General features: G+C 40.0%; 1 protein-coding gene and 1 non-coding gene across 2 annotated transcripts in view; one reads left to right on the top strand and one right to left on the bottom strand.

Annotated features, from left to right (window-relative positions):
* KLB (klotho beta) overlaps window positions 1-21,136 on the bottom strand; it is a 35,677-nt gene that overhangs the window by 9,612 nt on the left and 4,929 nt on the right. The window contains 2 exon segments of the mRNA XM_032633073.1: window positions 1,975-2,243; window positions 5,050-5,560. Of these exon segments, the coding sequence (XP_032488964.1) occupies window positions 1,975-2,243; window positions 5,050-5,560 (780 nt within the window).
* LOC116754847 lies at window positions 14,261-14,400 on the top strand. The gene has a single exon (XR_004350181.1). It is a non-coding gene; the product is annotated as a U4 spliceosomal RNA (small nuclear RNA).

The following is a 21,136-nucleotide window of genomic DNA, read 5'->3' as shown; positions in this document are numbered from 1 at the left end:
GAATTTTACTTTATTTATTTTTTATACAGCAGGTTCTTATTAGTTATCTATTTTATACATATTAGTGTATACATGTCAATCCCAATCTCCCAATTCATCCCATCACCACCAACCCCTCTGCCACTTTTCTCCGTTGGTGTCCATACGTTTGTTCTCTACATCTATGTCTCTTAAAATGAGGGTTTTAAGATTAAGTAGATAGGGACTTCCCTGGTGGTGCAGTGGTTAAGAATCTGCCTGCCAATGCAGGGGACATGGGTTCGAGCCTTGGTCCAGGAAGATCCCACATGCCGCAGAGCAACTAAGCCCCTGGGTCACAACTACTGAGCCTGCACACCTAGAGTCTGTGCTTTGCAACAAAGAGAAGCCACCACAGTGAGAAGCCTGTACACCACAACGAAGAGTAGCCCCCGCTCACTGCAACTAGAGAAAGCCTGACCGCAGCAAAGAAGACACAACACAGCCAAAAATAAATAAATTAAATTTAAAAAAAAGATTAAGTAGACAGAATGCACATACATACAGCGGTTAAGTGCTTGGTACATAGTAGGAGCTTCAAAAAATAGTTATTATTATTTTGGAAAGAGCATTGTGCATCTGGGGGCTTGAAGTTTGCCTGCTACAGTTCTGCCACTATTTGTGTTACCTTGGGCAATTCACTTAGGTCTCAATTATTAATTGATGGGTCTTACTTTCCTCAGCTATAAAATGAAGGATTTGGAGTAAGAGATTTTGAAGGGCTTACCTGGCTCTAAAAGTTGACCTTATTCATGCACTATGCATTGAGCACCTGCCATGTGCCTTACATTGCTCTAGTAAGGCATACAGCAGGCAGCAAAGCCTCAAACCTCTCCACCCGCTTGAGGAGAAAGTTTGCATTCTTGTAGGGGAAGACAGGTGATCAGTAAGAAAAATGTGTAAAGTGGTTATCAGGGGCTGAGGGTGGGGGAAATGGGGAGATGCCGGTTGAAGGGCACAAACTTCCAGTTATAAGATTAACATGTTCTGGGGGCCTGTTGTACAGTATGGTGACTATAGTTAATAATATTGTGTTACATACTTGAAAGTTGCTAAGAGAGTAGATCTTAAATTTTCTCACCACAAAAAAGGAAATGGGAATTGCGTGTGATGGTATGGAAGTGATAGCTAATGCCATAGTGGTAACGATTTTGTAATATATAAACGTATCAAATCAACACATCATACTCCTCAAATTTACACAATATTGTATGTTAATTGTATCTCAGTAAAGCTGGAGAAAAAAGGGAAATGTGTAATGTACATAGTATGCTAGAGAATGATGAATGCTATATAGGAAAATAGAGCAGGAAGGGGGAATGTGCACTGATAGTGATGGAGTTATGCTTTTTGGAGTGGAGGGAAGCCTTACTGAGAAGGTGACATCTGAGTAAACATCTGAAGAAGGTGAGGAATGAGACAAGTCAGGAGGCCCCACTGGGGTATAAAGACTTCATAAGGCAAATAATCCAAATTTATCAAATAAGAAGAATCACTTAAATAAAAGGCCACTAACAATTTGCTTTTGACAAAACAAAAATCTAGGGAATTCCTGGCGTTCCAGTGGTTAGGACTCCGTGCTTTCACTGCTGGGGGCGTGGGTTCAGTCCCTGGACTAAAATCCTGCAAGCCGTGCAGTCCAGCCAAAAAATTAAAAAAAAAAATCTATAAAATTATTTTCCTTTAATTTTGACACTACTAACAAATGCCTTTCACAAAAATGACTGTAAGTTCACTCTAGACTGTATACAACTTGAGGGCAGTATGAAAAGCTCTCAGTAAGCATGAATTCTTCCTCTTCCTTCCTCTTTCCCTAACTTCCCCTCATAACCTCCAGGTGATCATGGTATTTGATATTGTCTGACGGCTATCTCCTAGATGTCACTGAGCAAAGTGAAAGAAAATATTGTGTACCATTTGCACCACTTTATAGTTAATTTGTAAGTAGCCACTTACCTTAAGGACAGATTCAGTGACGCCCCAGGAGAAATCACAGGGAAACTGACCCTGCACATCTGGTGTGGACTCTTTCAAAGTGAAACCATTTTCTTGTATGATCTGTTTATAGTAATGTGCTGAAGACTTGGGCTTTCTTTCTTTTTGTTTACTATTAAAATCCACATAAAATAATCCTCGGCGAGTGGTGTAAGCATCCTGCCATTCAAAGCCATCCAGGAGGGACCAGGCAGTGTAACCAAACACTCGTATTTCATCAAACTTGATTGCTGCACAGAAGGAAAAAAGCAGAGATGTTCAGAGGACTCTACACACTCTGGTTCACGTTTACGACTTCACTAATGACATGCCAGGGGCAGCATATTGTGAAACCAACCTTTTCCCTAAATTTGCAGGCCCAATATATCAAATAGAAATTTTATTTTTATATTTGAAAAGGGGCAATTATTTTCATCTAGAGTGGTCTTCCCAAGTGAATGACACAGTTAAAGGATAAAATTTAAAACATTCCTGATGCTTAGTGGGCAAATCTGTGTCAGAGGACTTCCCTGGTGGCACAGTGGTTAAGAATCCTCCTGCCAATGCAGGGGATGTGGGTTCGATCCCTGGTCTGGGAAGATCCCACATGCTGCGGAGCAACTAAGCCTGTGCGCCACAACTACTGAGCCTGTGCTCTAGAGCCCACAGGCCACAACTGCTGAAGCCGTGTGCCTAGAGCCCGTGCTCTGCGACAAGAGAAGCCACCGCAGTGAGAAGCCTGTGCACCACAAAGAAGAGTAACCCCTGCTCTCAGCAACTAGAAAAAGCCCGCGTGCAGCAATGAAGGCCCAACGCAGCCAAAAATAAATAAATAGCAGTTGAGGATTTATAAGAAGAAAAAAAAAAAGTAAAATACTGAATTAAAATAGTTAAAAAAAAAAAAAAATCTGTGTCAGAGGGCATGATGATTTCCAGAACCCTTTGGGACCAATGTAGATGTCTGCTCGTGACCAAGAGTTTCTCATTTCAACCTTGGGCTGGTTCACATTTGTGGACAAACTATCTTCTGTGAAACAATCCTCGGGGACTGAAATATCAGCTTTGAGAATGCGCATGTGTGAATGTAGATTTAAGGAGGAGAAAGAAGCACAGTGATGTAAGAGAACAAGAACTGACTGGGCCGAGGGGCAGGAGGGGAGAGGGCTTGCTCTACTGTGCTCCTGGGATGGGGCTATTGGGCAAGTTTCTCGATCTCTTGTTTCCTCATTTGTAAATAGAGAAGTTTGGAAAAGATGATCTCTCAGGAACTTTCTAGCTTTAAATTCAATAACTTTTAGGAACTAGATAAAAATGAAATATGCAATAAAAACAACAAATACCCCAATCAATCGTGAACCGTTTTTCTTTTCTTAAAAGCTTTTATTTTCTCATGGTAATGTCTCATTTCTGCAATTTGGGGGTTTTATCACTGATATTCTTTTCCGAAAAGGTGGAGTCAATGTCAAGGGAACTGATGTCAAGAGATTCTGATGTGGGACTTCCCTGGTGGTCCAGTGGTTGGGACTCTGTGCTTCCACTGCAGGGGGCGTGGGTTCCATCCCTGGTTGGGGAATTGGGGTCCTGTATGCCACATGGCACGGCCTAAAAAAAGGGGTTCTGATGAAATAAATATGTTTCAGCAGGCCCTGGTTCTAGTCTCTCTGGTGTCGTAGGGTCCTGAGGAGTGGTGGAATGATAACGCCTGGGGAATGACACTACTTTTGCCAAAGTGCTTGCAATTTGGCTCAGGCCCTGTGGGCAGAGTCCTCTGCTCTGGAGGCCCCCATGTGCATGTGCCCCGTGGCTGGGCAAGGCTCTGTTCCATGTGCTCCTCCTGCAAGTTGGGACAGCACATCTTGCTCTCCCTGAGGACCCTCCCTGAACACTCTCTTCTGCAGAACAAGGGAGTTTTCTCCAAGCTTGTGACATTTTTTTTTCTTTTGGCCATGCTGTGCCACTTTCGGGATCTTAGTTCCCTGACCAGGGATCGAACCCGGGCCCTCAGCAGTGAAAGCCATGAGTCCTAACCACTGGACCTCCAGGGAATTCCCTCCAAGCTTGTGACTTCTAAAGAGAGCTACAGAGTTGTAGAAAGATCCACTGAGAATTCCTTTATATAGGAGAGAAATGGAGCCCAACTCTGTGGGAGACAGAACATCGTAATTCGAGCTTGTCCTCTGCTCCATTATTTCAGTCAGCCACCTGCAGATGTCACTACCTGAGTAAAGGAAAAGGAATGAGGGGATGGGCAGGGGTTAGAGAAATATCCAAGAACAATAGAAGCTGCTCACCTTAGCCATTCATGGCTCATTCATTGTCTTCAGACTTTTCGTCATTGAGTCACGTAGTAGAGTAAAAGGAGCACAATCAAAAAAAGCTTTCAGCATCTTAGACTAAAATGCTACTGTTAGAAAAGTTTTGACATGTCTCCTTTAGCACTATGTCCTTTTAAAAGGAATGAAACAGCATCTTGTTGCCAATTAAGGATGTATCTACAGTCTAAAATTATTGTTTTCAAACCTTTATTTAAAAGGACACGAGAGTGGGACTTCTCTGGGGGCGCAGTGGTTAAGAATCCACCTGCCAATGCAGGGGACGTGGGTTTGATCCCTGGTCCGGGAGGATCCCACATGCCACAGAGCAACTAAGCCCGTGCGCCACAACTACTGAGCCTGCGCTCTAGAGCCCGCGAGCCACAACTACTGAGCCCACGTGCCACAACTACTGAAGCCCGCATGCCTAGAGCCTATGCTCCGCAACAAGAGAAGCCACCGCAATGAGAAGCCCGCGCGCCGCAACGAGGAGTAGCCCCCGCTCGCTGCAGCTAGGGAAAAGCTCATGCACAGAAATGAAGACCCAATGCAGCCAAAAATAAATAAATAAATACATTTATAAAGAAAAAAGGACGAGAGTCACGTTAAAAAATTCTGTCAACATTGGAAAATAGAGAAGTCCAACAATGACCGGAACAACAATAATGATATATTCAAAGGTGACTTTAAATACCCTATAGCATAAGTATTCAAGACAGTTGTTTTGAGCTAATGTGCAACCAACCTTGGAGAACCTGGTTGAGGAAGTTCTTCATCATGTAGATGGCTGTGGTATCCTCTGTTTTCACATGACTGTCTGTGAACCAGCCATTCTCAGTGATCAGGATTCGGGGATTGCCATATTCCAGTTTAATCCAGTTCAGCACGTCTCTTAAATTGAGGGACACATTTTGTCCCATTTTAGCCATGGTGTTGTAGGGCTTGAAATTGTTGGGTCCAAAGGAAAAGGCAAAGAAGTCAGCTGTGCCCCTCACCTCATTCTTCTCTGCTTCAGAGAAAAGGGGTAGAATGGAGAACAACTTCTTTTTCATCACCTCTGGATAGTTACCATCCCCATGGATAGGGTTGGCAAACCACCCGAGCACAGAAACCATGGATTGTTGGCACTTGAGTATATCCATTGTGTTTTCTGATCTGTTTGGTTCAATCCAGTGGGATCCCAACGTGATTGATAACAGACCCTTCTGATGTGGGCGGAAATTTCTATTGTAGTTATGCCAAACTTTCGAATGAGCCTAAGAACAAGAAAATATTGTTAATCTTTACTGTCCTTACTCAAAGGGTTGTGACTTGGCTGATACAAGGTCTTCTCGTGGACAGATTAGTGAAGCGTCGGGTGCTGCAGGGGAAAGCTGCCAGGGAACCCTGATGACCGCAAAGTCTGCTCTCTGTTCACTTCCCCTGTGCTTCCAACCTAAAGCCTCCCGTATAGGATTACTGAGAGGCAGGCAGAGAGCTCTTGTCCCAGCTCCATCTTACTTCTCCTCTCCCTGGCTCCCTTCCGGGCTCTCTCAGGACTGGGTACAGGTGAGATACTATGTGGATTATAGGGTTTCTTCCTCTGCATAGAAAGACTCAGAGCAGTGCTCTTTCATTGTTCTACAGAGTCTTCTTTTGGCCCTAACTTAGAAGTCCAGGATAATACAATTTCTATATTCCGTAAATGGATAATAAGAGAGCTTACCTCCTAGGCTTGTTGTAAGGATTGAATGAATTAACGCACTCTAGAATGGTGGCTGGCACACAGTATAGCTCTATATAAGCCTTAGCTATTATTACTATTATTATAAAAGGGTGGCAGGCATGGCACAACTCAGAAAACCAGTGGAAATAGTGTAGGATTTGGCATCAGCACAGTTGGGCTTGAAGTTCAGGTATTAACTATAGTAGCCTTAGATAAGGCACTTAACCTGTCTGAAATCTCTTCGTATCCTCAGCTGTAAAAGGAAGTTAAAAATAATAATACCCTTTGTAAAGTTGTTGTTAGATGTAGAGCTAATGTACATATTAAATATGTAGCATAGAATAGAGCACCTAGGAGCTACTGCCTAAAGATGGATGTTATTATTATTGGTCCCCCTGGAATTTACATTACCTGTTGCATTCACTTAAAACACCCTGGGAAGAGATATGGGAACATAGGTATATGTATAACTGATTTACTTTGTTATAAAGCAGAAACTAACACACCATTGTAAAGCAATTATACCACAATAAAGATGTTAAAAAAACAAAAAAAACAGAGCCTCACGATCAGTTTCCGGTCTATTTACTAGGTACTTACTGAGCGCTGACTCAATGCCTGTCTTGCCCTGCCCTGAGAGGCTGAAATAAATGGTGCAGGGATTTGCTCTCAGGAGCCAATAATCTTAATGGGAAAATAAAACTAAAATGTATGAAAGAGAAACATATAAAACAATAAAATAAGACACTAAATTAAGGCAGAGGCATGGTTCAATAAAGAACCATGAGCTAGCTGTATGGTTCTTAACTTGAGGACTCCAGTTAAGGACTCAAGGCCAGTTAAATGTGCAAGGTCTCCTTCCTGCCTGGCCAGCCAGAGCTTGCTCCTTTATGTATCCGCCTCTCCTCCTCTCAGCCTCTGACTTGCTCGTCTCTTAATGGCTCTTCCCAGGACTGCTAATTTCTACTCTGATTGGGTGTTTCTAAAACAAGGGCACAAACCCTTACTGTTTTTAACCCACAAAGTCTGCTTTCAGTCTTGTTCTTTAGCTTTCCTTTTGCTCATTGGAGATGTTTTATATTGGGCTGAATTATCCAAAAGCGCCTTTTTGAAGGTCAAAAACAAAAAACTACAAGCAATGACTCAAACTTAATAGATCCTGTGGACATTAAAAATGTTCCATGAACTCTGTTAGGTGGGGAAAGATAGACATTAATGTAAGGGCTGAGGATTCCAAAACTGGTGTCTCCTTGCTTTATGCAAGAATAGCTAATTTAAATAATTCCATGAAAGATTTTCTGAAGAAGTAGATGCCTCAAGGTATTACCTCTATCTACCTGTTCTTACTCCGTTTTCATTGGAAGATCCTGGAACCACTTAGCACCAAAATGTTCCCAAAGATCCTTACGAATATCCTTCTCAGAAAAGTGTTCAGGCTGTAGCCTCCTCCCCTGCCTCCACCCCTAGGTTCCAGCTTCTGAAAGGAATCTCAGGGCAGCCCAGGGCAGATTCCACCTTAAGTGGTCTCAGCAGCTCTTTCTGGACTTTTCTGGGGCTGGAATCATAGCAGAAAGTCTTTTTTTTTTTTTTTTTAAAAACACATTTATTAGAGTATAATTGCTTTACAATGGTGTGTTAGTTTCTGCTGTATAACAAAGTGAATCAGCTATACATATACATATATCCCCATATCCCCTCCCTCTTGTGTCTCCCTCCCACCCTCCCTATCCCACCCCTCTAGGTGGTCACAAAGCACTGAGCTGATATCCCTGTGCTATACGGCTGCTTCCCACTAGCTAGCTATTTTACATTTGGTAGTGTATACACAGCAGAAACTCTTAACTGCATTTTTCCTGATTTGAAACAAAAGTAATCATGCATTACTAGAATTCACAGGGAGGCATTCTTTGCTTTATTCTAAGTGGTCACTTAATCCCTTGGTAGCCTCAGCGCTTTCAACCATAAAAGCCGCAATGAGTGATCAGTATGCCTCTTTAGGGTGGGTGTGTACCTCTTATGTGTAAACTGTGAAGCACTAAACACACGTAAGATTCTGAGCCATAAACTAGCTGCCTTGTGAATATGATGCCATCAGACACTAAAGGGAGAGTGAGATGAAATTAGTATAAATGTAATAAACCAGTCCTAATAGCAGTTAACCGGTTCTAATAGGAAAAAAAGCAGGGGGGCTTTTCTTTGAAATAGATATTCTATTGCATATTTCTGTAACTATATGAAAGATGACCTAAGCTGTGATGACAGACATGTACCTTTGCAATAGCTTTCCAAGCGAGTTTTCTGGACATATATATCTCTCCATATATCTATATATACATGTGTTGTTATGCCCCAAGTTGACCTTGGTGTTTCACAGTGTCTCTTTCACCTTTGCTGCTATTTGCATAGGCTATCAAGGTATCTAGGGTTATCTTTGCTCTGGGCTGAAGACAGCCTCTCCATCCTCATGTGGAGAATGTGGGGGAGGTTCTTTGTGCAGCACTTGTAGTTATAACCTGATCCTGTTCACCAGGTAACAAGGTAAAAACTATTGCTCTGAGGCAGTGAGTTTGACATAACTCCTGATGAAACTGGGGTATCTATGCGTGTGCTTTGGTCCAACACTCATAAGGGAGGTCTGTTGGGGAAACTGAACTGGGGTTGGCGGGGGAGTGCAACCTGGGCCCTGCAACCTTGCACAACAGTCATTCTGTGATTTTCCAAGGTTACCCTCTATCTTGTACAAGGCCGTCTACCTTTGGAATGATTGATTTAAGGGAGCTTCAACCTTTGTTCTTTAGATTCAGTAGCTTAAAGGGGAAGTCAGCTTTTTCTTTTTGAGGCAGATAGCAGGGCCTAATGTCATTGAGAGACAGCCAGGGGCCTAATATCTCATTCTGTTCCCTCCTCTAATCTAACGTAGCAGCTCTTTGATGCCCCTGGAAGTCCAGACTCAGATAAGTTCTGTGGATGATAGGAGGCAAATAAGATAGCTGGACAACTTTAGACAAAGATGAAGAAGGGGTCAGAGGTCAGGGAGATGTGGTAGAAGGGACACGGGTGGAAGGCAGTGCTTTGGAAGGCGTGCATTGAAGAAACCTACCTCATCACGCATGTCTGTATTTAAGGAACACCCAATCGTTTGTCAAAAAGTAAATTTTTGTTAAACTTTCAAATCTGTGCGTGAATTTATCCACATTTTGGCTGAAATATTTTCGTGTGAACTATAAACTTGTTTATTGTTAGAGCTATTTAATAAAGTATTAAATGAAAACATTAAAGAAAATATACTTTAAAACTCCACAGAGCAAACTGTTTTCGTATTTCTGTGTTCCCCCCGACTTTTCCAAATATATTTCCCAGCTAAAGTCACTCTAACATTTTCCATGTTATTTTTAGTTTTCATAATAATCTTCATATAACAATTCATCAATCTGATGAAATATGATTTACTTAGTCATCTCCCTCTTTTCATAAAAATTAGCTTGTTTTCCTTTTCCTGCCATCTTTCCTTCCTTCTTCCCTCCCTTTACTTACCCTCCTTCCCTCCCTCCTTCCGGTCTCTCTCTTTTTCTCTCTCTTCATGCCTTCCTTCCTTCCTGTCATAAATAATGTAGTAACTAACTTTGGTCATATAGCTTTTAATTTGTTTGAATCCTTTCCTTTTTTGAATCCCAGGAATGAGCTACCTATTTTTTGAATTGTTTTTCATGTTTCCAAATTGATTTCCATACATTTTGTCCTTCACTGAGAGTGTTTTCTGACCATCTGCTTGGAATCATTGATTGCTCTTTCGGGGGATAACTGGCCATCATGAATGATATAACAGTGCTACTCACCTACTTGGTACCACAGGGGACAGGACCCGGGTCTTGAAAGCAGGACACCCAGGCTCTAGTACTGGCCCTGCTACTAATTAGCTTTACGGTCTTGGATCAGTCAATTTCCTCTTAGCAGCCTCAGTTCCCTCCTTCATTATACTGAGCTAAAAATAAACACTCTAGAGAATCGTTGTGAACATGGAATGAGGTAATACATGTAAAGACCCTATGAAAACCACATGAACCTAAATTTGAAGGACTTTGGAAGAGCAACCTGAAAATTATTTAACCTGCTGTGCAGAACGGTGGGGAGTTGTGTAGGCTTGAGGGGTGTTCACAGATGGCGCTCCCTGACCTCTCAAGGCTCGCAGCTGACCGCTTTGTCCTCATTTATTTTTTTGCTGCTGATCAAAATTATTCATTGTTCATTTGGGCTAGGATTCATTTCAGTTTGATTTATTATTTAATTTACTCAGCACTTCTTTATATTAAGTATCAAGTTTTCTACTAGTTACAATTGCTGCTCTTCCAGATTATTTAACATTCATTCATTCCACAAATATTTATTGGGTGCTTAAGATATGTGAACTTTATTGTTCATTGCTAAAAATAAATTATGTGATTGTCATTTTCTTATTAATTTTTTGATAATCTTGAAACTCTCTTGGAAATAATATCTTACCCTCATTATTCTTAGGAGAGAATTTAAATATTAACAAAAGTTACCACCTTTCATAAAGAAAATATTTACCCATTCTATTTTTAATGGTTTGAATTCATATTTTCTATGGTTGGACTAACTTAGTAATGATCATATTAAAATTTGTTTTCCTCCTATTTTCTTTTCAATCATTATATTTTCAACTTATTCTAACAAATCATCTATTGCTATCAATTTGCCTAGTGTCAGGATTTCCACATAGAAATCATGTAAAAACTAAACTCTAATATATTTGTTCCTTAAAAAAAGTCCTATTATTGTTATAGAATTCTAATTTCAATTATAATATTACTAAACTAAACCAATGCCTGAGCCAGAATCTAAACCTGGCAACACAAAGGGAAAAATGTCTAGAATAAAGTTCATAATTTATTAAATGAAGCATCTGTGGGTTTCCCCAGATATTAGAAGGGCACTTAGAAGAAATCAATATCAGTAAATTGGTACCTTACTGAAGTTCAGGTTCTTTGCCCAAGGAGAACAGTTGCATGCCAACTTTGCAGAAGGTGAAATGACATTTTAAGCTTTCTGTTAGTACTAAATACAATACTAATGTACTAAATTCTGTTAGTACTAAATACAATAATAATAATAACAATAATGATCCTATTAGTAATCTTTTTAATGCAAAAAGACTGTATCTCCAAGTATAATTGAAGCTAAAATGACCTGGGTTGGAGACTTTAAGCCTTTCCTCAGGATTTAGGAATAAAAAGTTAAAGATAGTCAATATAGAAACCACTCTGAAAATTACAAATAATATAATTTGTACAGAAACAAAAATAAGACCTACCATTTGGGGGCCTGCAACAAAGGCAGACTGACCATGAACCTAAGGAAGCTAAAACTTCAGTACTCCTCACTCGCCTGAGTCCCCATGAAATGTGCTGGGAGGGTGGGGAGCCAGGTAGTGATTGGAAACATTTCTAAGTAAGTATCGATATTTCTGATAAATTCCTTGAAGAGAGTTCAGAAAATAAGGAATCTGAATCTCCAAGACCACAGTAATTTGGTGTAATATTTTTCTCATTCTAAATAGATGTTTACTTTCGTACCAACTTTTGTGTCCATAATTTTGAATTTTTTCCTTATGTAAGTCTCAGGCCCATGCAACATAGATCCACTCCTGACCTACGAGCTTCTTGAGTGCAGGGACTGTAGCTCTTTTGTTCACAGTTATACATACAGATGTCCAGGGAAGAGCATGGCATAGAATACTTGTTGAATAAATGCCCACTATGGATCAGCTAGTTCGTCGGTGACCTGACATACATTGTTGATAATATAGCCTCTGCAAAGCAGGTTTTACTTTTCCCATTTTAGAGAAGAAACTGAAGTTCACAGAGGCTAGGTAGTTGTGGAGACAGGATGTGAATTCAGGCCTCTCTGATCACTATACTAAACCATCGTGCTCTCTGTATGTCCCACCAGTTCTAAATTTTGAATGTTGGGGAAAGGCCATTTGACATGAACCACAGCATACTGTTTTAAAATTATATTTTCTTTTGGCTGTACTTGGTTTTTAAAAGAACTAAACAGTCCTAGAATGAGGGTCCCACTCTCACCTGTTGAGAATAAAATATCTATATGTGTCTGGAATTTAGGATCACCTAGAAAGTTCATGGAGGACCTGCCAGCAAATTTGAGGTATTCAGAAAACCATGTCGTTGTCCAAGTGTCTAGTACAGCATGTAACATTTATGTGTAATTCCCTGTACCTCTTTCCTAGAACCAGCGATGTTGACATTGGATATTGTCCTTACTGGTGTCAGAGGATAAATTAGTCCCTTAGGAACCATTTCTACACTTGACTGTCTTGACCAAGGATGGTGATCATTACACCATTGTCAATGTTAGACTGAAAGGGCAGGGACGCTGTGGTTGCATGGCAGTTAGCCCAGCATCACCTTTGAACAAATCATAATTAAATGGTCCTTAAAGATGAGTGACTTTCATGATCAAATATAACAGAATAGTGGTTAAATTACAGAACCATAGAAAATTTACAATGTAAACAGTAATAAGAATGAACATATATTTAGTGCTAAATGTGCTGAGCACTATTCTAAGCACTTTCCATGTACTATCTCATTTAATCCTCATTTAAATCTTGAGAGGTAGGTACTATTATTATTCCTGTTTTATAGGAGAGGGAAGAGAGGTTAGGTAGCTTGCTCATAAGCAAAGTCAAGCCCAGGCTGTGTTGCTCCAAGTTCTGTGTTCTTGCCTGCTAATTAGAGATAGAAGATGGACTTTAGAGATCATTTGGTCCAATTCTTAAAAACTCTCTATTATAAATAAGATGCTGAAGCAAAAGAAATAAGTGACTTGGGAATTCCCTGGTGGTCAAGTGGTTGGTACTCTGTGCTTCCACTGCAGGGTCCTGGGGTTCGATCCCTGGTCAGGGAACTAAGATCCCACAAGCCGCATGGCGTGGCCAAAAAAAAAAAAAAAAAAAAAAGAAGCGACTTGCCCAAGGTCTCGGTTAGTGCAAAGCCAGAATTAGAACTAAATCCTTCAGCCTCTAGATCACTGTGATTTCTGGACATGATACAGATTAAATTATGAGCTTTTGAAACACACTTTTACATCTTAGACTCAAAGGTGATTGAACAGGCTGTGCAAATGCAAGGGTATGTAACAGACATGGTACAAAAACAAGGGCCAGTACATTGAGAAAGCCATCTGACAGTGTTTGGGTGCCAGGAACACTCTAAGAGACAATCTGAGAGTCATGGTTTTGATTACGCCTTCATCCAACCCCCTCAGTCCCCAGTCAAACAGTTCATCGGCATTACCTTCTGTTCTGCTTAATTATTTTTCCCCTTCAAGAAGTTATACACATCAGCAAAATCAAGTTTAGAGAAATCATTTTTACTTATATCTTTCCTTCAACCCATGGCTATTTTTTTTTAAAATAAATTTATTTATTTATTTATTTTTGTCTGCGTTGGGTCTTCTTTGGCACGTGGGCTTTCTCTAGTTGTGGCGAGTGGGGGCTACTCTTTGTTGCGGTGCGTGGGCTTCTCATTGCAGTGACTTCTCTTGCTGCAGAGGACAGGCTCTAGGGGCGCGGGCTTCAGTAGTTGTGGCACGCAGGCTCAGTAGTTGTGGTGCATGGGCTCAGTAGTTGGGGCTCGCTAGCTCTAGAGCTCAGGCTCAGTAGTTGTGGCACACGGGCTTAGTTGCTCTGCGGCATGTGGGATCTTCCTGGACCAGGGCTTGAACCCACGCCCCCTGCATTGGCAGGTGGATCCTTTTTTTTGTTGGAGGTAGGAGTTTTTATTAATTAATTAATTTATTTTTGCTGTGTTGGGTCTTCGTTTCTGTGCGAGGGCTTTCTCTAGTGTGGCAAGCGGGGGCCACTCTTCATCGCGGTGCGGGGGCTTCTCACTATCGCGGCCTCTCTTGTTGCGGAGCACAGGCTCCAGACGCGCAGGCTCAGTAGTTGTGGCTCACGGGCCCAGTTGCTCCGTGGCATGTGGGATCCTCCCAGACCAGGGCTTGAACCCGTGTCCCCTGCATTAGCAGGCAGATTCTCAACCACTGCGCCACGAGGGAAGCCCCGGCAGGCAGATTCTTAACCATTGTGCCACCAGGGAAGGCCTCAACCCAGGGCTATTATTTTATCCTTTTCTTCACTCTTCATTCATTTATGTTGATTGATTGCTTAAATTCAAGTCTATAAACACTTATTTAACAAACACAAGGTAGCTTTGTGCAGTGGCAGTATCATAGCCAATGAGGTTTATCCGAGGCATGATTATTGCTAATTGAAAATTTTCCTAATACCCTGCCATGAAGACTTGAAATATAGTTGGCATTGGCAATTTTTGAGAGTCTCTATGGAGACTGCTTAAAAAAAAAATGCAAGTCACCTTAGTAACATTTAGAAAAAATATTAACAAGATAGCTCCTGCCTTCAGATGAACTCTGACCTCTAGTAGGAGAGAGAAGTATAGAAATAAGTAGAAGAAAAACAGTATACGTCTACATTTTAATTAATTAGAAATGATAGCAAAAGCTTAATGTAGTAATATTCAAATCTGTAAAAAAATGACTATATGTATATGCTTATATATACATAGAAAAATATTTGGACATTGAACAAGCTGCTAGCAGTTGTTACTTCTAGGGTATTGGATTAGGGAGTATGAAAAGAGGAGAGCTTTCCTTTTTAACTTTATGTCTTTCTGTGTTTGAATGTTTTGCAGTAAAAATTCATTATCTTTGAAATTTAAAAAAGTCATGAGAATTGGTTGAAACAGAAGGTTTCTGTCAGTGAATTAAATTGCTCTATGCTATTACTCTTCACTTTCTCTGAAGTTCCAAAAATCTCAAAGGAAAAAAAAGAAACTTAAATGAAAAGTTCTGTTATTCTGGATTTCATTATATATTTTTACTCCGGAATAATACGTTGATATTCAAAGGTAGAAGGAGGAGGCGTACAATACACACATGATTAACATGGAAGAAGAACTGATAACAGTAAACCCAGCTCTTTATTTAAGATTCAGTCACATAATCTGTGGTCAAGATATGATGCTATAAAGAACCAATGAATGGAATCCTCCAAATACTAAAAGATCCTGGTTTTCATCAGTCTTAAGGCTCCCCCAAACAAGTAGCACTATTAGATCACCCAGGAAATCACTTTAATTACTTCTGTGATTCACTGTTTATTGGTTAGTAAGTTAGAAGGTTCTGATCTATTCTCAGCATCCCTCTACTTTTCAGCAAGAGAATTGCTGTTAATGTTCTATAATTTTAATTACTCCTTTTTAACATAGACTATTTTCTAATATTGAGTTTTCTCAGTAAGATTTTTTACATGCAATTAAATGATACATGTATTATATTATAAACGAGTGTGAAGTTTCCCTCAGTTCATAATTTCGTCATATCTAGCACTGTTTCCACTACTTACAATATTTTCTGTTCTCCAGTTGGGCCTAATTTTCCATGTATGAGAGTGTTCATATCAAATTAAGCTGTTTAAATACGATCATAATGTTATTCTCTGAACATTTATAATTACATTTATTTAAACCTGTTAATCATTCACCGAAGTATAACTTTTTCTACTTAATGATTAGAAAAGGTAAATACTGCTCTCTTGAAGGTTATAAAATACCAATTGCCGTCTACAAATAGTTTTTTTTTACATGACTCTTCTGTCTAACAATGGTATTCTGGTTATTGAAACTTTTTAGCAATTCTTATCCGAAAGCTGTTTTTACCTTTTATTCAAATTTGATTAGGACCATCTATAAGAATACTAGTTTTAACTTGTTTGAACATTATTTCCTATATTTTGTTAGAGGTGTCTTAGATCCTAATGAAGATGAGTTGGGAGAATAATATAGGTACTATGGGGAGTTCCCTGGTGGCCTAGTGGTTAGGATTCTGGGCTTTCACTGCTGTGGCCCGGGTTCAATCCCTGGTCAGGGAACTGAGATCCCAAAAGCTGCGTGGCGTGGCAAAAAAAAAAAAAAAAAATATATATATATATATATATGTATTTGTATATATATATATATATATATATATGTACTATGCATTAGCTAATTAAATGAATGATTGTTTTAACATTTTTAAACTTTAGATGGCATTGCAGAGGACACACGTATGTGATTTCACAGCACTTTAATGGGACACTAAAGTTTTGAGCAAATAAAAAGTAAAATCATGGGAACAAAGGAAAAAACTAATGGTTAATGTATGGGTCAGTGATAAATTGTTCATAGGTTTTGTGGACAAATAAAACATGCGGATAGATTTTTAAAAATAGATCTTTATTGGAGTATAAATGCTTCACAGTACTGTATTAGTTTCTGCTATATAACAAAGCGAATCAGCTGTGTGCATACATATGTCTCCATATCCCCTCCCTCTTGCGTCTCCCTCTCACCCGCCTTATCCCACCCCTCTAGGTCATCGCAAGGCACCGAGATGATCTCCCTGTGCTATGCAGCTGCTTCCCACTAGCTAGCTATTTGACATTTGGTAGTGTATATATGTAGATGCTACTCTCGCTTCGTCCCAGCTTCCCCCTCCCTCCCCGTGTCCTCAAGTCCATTCTCTATGTCTATGTCTTTATTCCTGCCCTGCCACTAGGTTCATCAGTACCATTTTTTTTTTTTTTAGATTCCATATATATGCATTAGCATACGGTATTTGTTTTTCTCTTTCGGACTTACTTCACTCTCTATGACAGACTCCAGCTCACTACAAATAACTCAATTTCGTTTCTTTTTATGGCTGAGTAATATTCCATCATGTATATGTGCTACAACTACCATATGACCCAGCAATCCCACTACTGGGCATATACCCTGAGAAAACCATAATTCAAAAAGAGATGTACCACACTGTTCATTGCAGCACTATTTACAATAGCCAGGACGTGGAAGCAACCTAAATGTCCATTGACAGATGAGTGGATATACATAGATTGTTTTGGTTTTTTTTTTTTTTTTTTTTTTTTTTTGCGGTACGCGGGCCTCTCACTGTTGTGGCCTCTCCCGTTGCGGAGCACAGGCTCCGGACGCGCAGGCTCAGCGGCCATGGCTCACGGGCCCAGCTGCTCCATGGCATGTGGGACCTTCGCGGACTGGGGCACGAACCCGTGTCCCCTGCATCGGCAGGCGGACTCTCAACCACTGCGCCACCAGGGAAGCCCTGTTTTGGTCTTTAAATAGGGAATATGAGTCAAATATCTATTGAGTCTGCATCAACACAAGTGGCTGCAATGGAGTTGTAGGCTGTAAATTGTTTTTCACTGAGGCTAGGTAGCTGATTCATGTCATTAAACCTGCTAGCTTGGATTCGGACAGATGAAATTTAAATTTTGGATCTGACACTTTTATGAGTAAAAAACCCACACTTGTACAGCTTTGTAACCTCAGGCAAATTTCTGTGGGCTTCAGTTTCATCAACTATAAAATGCCTATAAGAATATCTACCTGGCAGGGTTGATGTGAGAATTGAATGAGCTAACATATGTAAAGTACCTAGTACAGTTTCTGACAATACGTTAGGTGTGTGAAAAAAATTCTGCTTAAAATAATAGTTATTGGGCTTCCCTGGTGGCGCAGTGGTTGAGCGTCCGCCTGCCGATGCAGGGGACACGGGTTCGTGCCCCGGTCCGGGAAGATCCCACATGCCGCGGAGCGGCTGGGCCCGTGAGCCATGGCCGCTGAGCCTGTGCGTCTGAGGCCTGTGCTCCGCAACGGGAGAGGCCACAACAGTGAGAGGCCCGTGTACCGCAAAAAAAAAAAAAAAAAAAAAAAAAAAAAAATAGTTATTAAGAATAGTATGATAGAATGTCAAAAAGTTATCTGTAATAATTGTCTCAAGTCTCCATTTTAAGACTTAAGACCAATCTCTGTCCTTTATGCTCCCCATTTCTGTGTTCTTTTTTGTTTGTTTGCTTGTTTTTGGTGTTGGCGGGGACGTGGTGGAAGGTAGCAAGTAAGTTTGTTTTTAACCTTCTCACTGACAGAAAAGCTTGGGCTAGTTTTTAGCTACAAGATTTAGCAAAAATTAATTTTAATGTATTATTGTCTTGCAACCCATCTTTAATAAGGGAGTTTTTAAAACTTCCTTTTTTTTTTTCATGGAAAAGAACGTTTCAGACGATCCTTGAAGACTTTGCTTCTGTCTAACCAAGGCAAGCTAAAAATGCTCCAGCTAGAAACTCCATTTCAAAATATTACACTTAGTCTTCAAGATATTGGTAGGGGGGGTTGGGCCAAAGAGGTTTAAAAATGACACTTAATCTATTTAAATGTGCCTGTGAAACACTGCAGACTTCTTGTTCAAGAAAGCAGAGACTTCCCTGGTGGTGCAGTGGTTAAGAATCCGCCTGCCAATGCAGGGGACAAGGGTTTGAGCCCTGGTCTGGGAAGATCCCACATGACGTGGAACGACTAAGCCCGTGAGCCACAACTACTGAGCCCACGTGCCACAACTACTGAAGCCCGTGTGCCTAGAGCCCATGCTCCACAAAAAGAGAAGCCACTGCAATGAGAAGCCCCTGCACCGCAATGAAGAGTAACCCTCCCTGGCTGCAGCTAGAGAAAGCCCACGTGCAGCAATGAAGACCCAATGCGGCCCAAACAATAAGTAAATAAAAAATAAATTAATTAATAAAAAAGAAAAAAGAAAGCAATGGCAGCTGTCTTTTGCCAAAGAAGGCTTAGCTATAAATCATGTGAATGGTGGCTTTTTCACAGCTGTTTTTGCAGTTTTAGCACTAAATTTTGGTTAAGAATTTTGACAGGTCCTTAAGAAGTGTATTATATAAAGATGATTATTTTCTTTTCCTTTCTTTTAAAAATACAAAATATTCTCATTACTTTCTTATGTATTTTTTGCTTTTGTCACAACACGTAAAAATCGAAAAAATAGTGTGATGACCCCTCAAAACACACCTCTCAGCTTTAAGGATGATGAACATTCTGCACCTTGTTTTGAGATGGGCTTTCAATGTAAACTTTTTAATAGAAGCTGGTATACACAAATTGATTTGCATGTTCTGAAAAGACTATATGTTTATGCCAGTATCTGGGTTGGTGTGCATGTGTGTGCGTGTGTGTGTGTGTGTGTGTGTGTGTGTGTCTGAAGTCCACTTGTATTCAATTGCAATTTTAAATACTTTCTGGGGCAAGGCAGATCTCCCTTAAATAGAAAATAATTAATATTATTTATTGAACATCGAATACACATGCAGCCACTTGTGACCTTCTCTGAGGAAATGACGCCAAGACAGAGTTCCTCAAAGATGTGGAAAAATAGGGAATAAATCAAGTCTTATCCTAGGCTCAGGAACAAATGGGTGAGGCCTTGACCTAGAGTAGAGTTTCCCAACATTTCCTGTCCTGAAACCCTCTTTCACAGTATTAAGAAATCTCTTGAGCTCCCGAGGAATTTAAAAAATCATTTCATTATTTGTGTGTGGTATACAAACAAGTGTTGACATATATTTTATTTTATATAAGTCTATTTCTTTAAAGATTGTACTGAAAAGTTTATTTCAAAGAAGTTTAAAATATTCAGAAAATAAAATACTCATATATAAAATACTCATATACATAAACATAAGTATTGGCGTTTTCCCATTTAATAAATATTTTTATATTTTAAAAATTATTTTAATTACATAAGAAAAAGCATTTTATGACACATTTTAAAATGACACAATGTGTTTGGTTTTACGACTGAATATATACTAAAATGCAGAATAAAATTTACATATTCAGTGGTCTTTTCCAAGGCTGGTACACCTACCTCTTTTTGTATGGGATATGACATTGGGCATAACAAAGATGAACATTTTTTTATTTTAAATGTTACATATTTATTTTAAGGATATTAGAAAATACTGGTATTTCGTGTATAATAGGATATAAAATTTCCTTTCAAAATAACCTTTTTTTTTGGCCACACGGTTTGTGGGTTCCCTGACCAGGGATTGAACTCCGGGACACAGAAGTGAAAGCACTGAATCCTAACTACTAGACCACCAGGGAACTCCCCTCAAAATAAACTTTTTTTTTTTTTTGCGGTACGCGGGACTGTCACTGTTGTAGCCTCTCCCGTTGCGGAGCACAGGCTCCGGACGCGCAGGCTCAGCGGCCATGGCTCACGGGCCCAGCCGCTCCGCGGCATGTGGGATCTTCCCGGACCGGAGCACGAGCCCGTGTCCCCTGCATCGGCAGGCGGACTCTCAACCACTGCGCCACCAGGGAAGCCCCAAAATAAACATTTTTAAAGAAAACTGTTTTAATAAATAATAGTGCATGTGGTACTTGGATATACAAACAAACAAAAAAGCCAGCATGAAGTGATGCACAAAATACCCAAACTTTGTGAAACACAGTGTTATGGCATCAAAAATGGATAAATATTTATATATTTATAATATTGCTTCTATAACATTCTGTTTGAATTCTTGAATTTTGCTCTTAAAAAAGTACAAGCTTTCAAAAAGTAAGTTTACTGTTTTGTTCATAAATAACTATATAAGAGAAATAGTTTGGGGCAACTCTTTCAAGTATTTTACAAATAACACAAAGTTAGTAGGAACAGTCTTTATTCCCAAAGTGTGAAAAGCCAAATTAGATACAATCATCAACATTATTTCCTCATTTAACATTTTTAAGAGAGTCGTTTGTTCTCTAAAAACATCCTGATATGGCATAAATTAGAGTCTATGTATGCGACTTACAGGTCTGGTGAAAATCTCCTTGAGCCAATTTTGTAAAACTGAGACAATTTTACATCCCTCATACTGATTCTATTTCAAACTTTTTGTTTTTTATGCTTCATGTCTTTAACCAGTTGCCAATTTATAGGTTTAAGTCAATGGTTTTCATGGGAGGGAAGGGGGAGAAATTTTGTCCCGCCCCCCCCCCCAACTCCAGGAGACATTTGGCAACATCTGGAGACAATTTTGGTTGTTGTAACCCTGTGGAGGAGGGTGCCACTGTCATCTAGGGGATAGAGACCAGGGATGCTGCTAAACGTCCTGTAATGCACAGGACAACTCACCACAAGAAAGAATTATTTGGCCCAATATGTCAAT

This window comes from Phocoena sinus, chromosome 5 (genome assembly GCF_008692025.1).
Source record: "Phocoena sinus isolate mPhoSin1 chromosome 5, mPhoSin1.pri, whole genome shotgun sequence".
NCBI classification, from domain to species: domain Eukaryota; kingdom Metazoa; phylum Chordata; class Mammalia; order Artiodactyla; family Phocoenidae; genus Phocoena; species Phocoena sinus.
The sequence above is the reverse complement of the archived record's forward strand: the minus strand, read 5'-3'. Positions and strand labels throughout refer to the sequence as shown.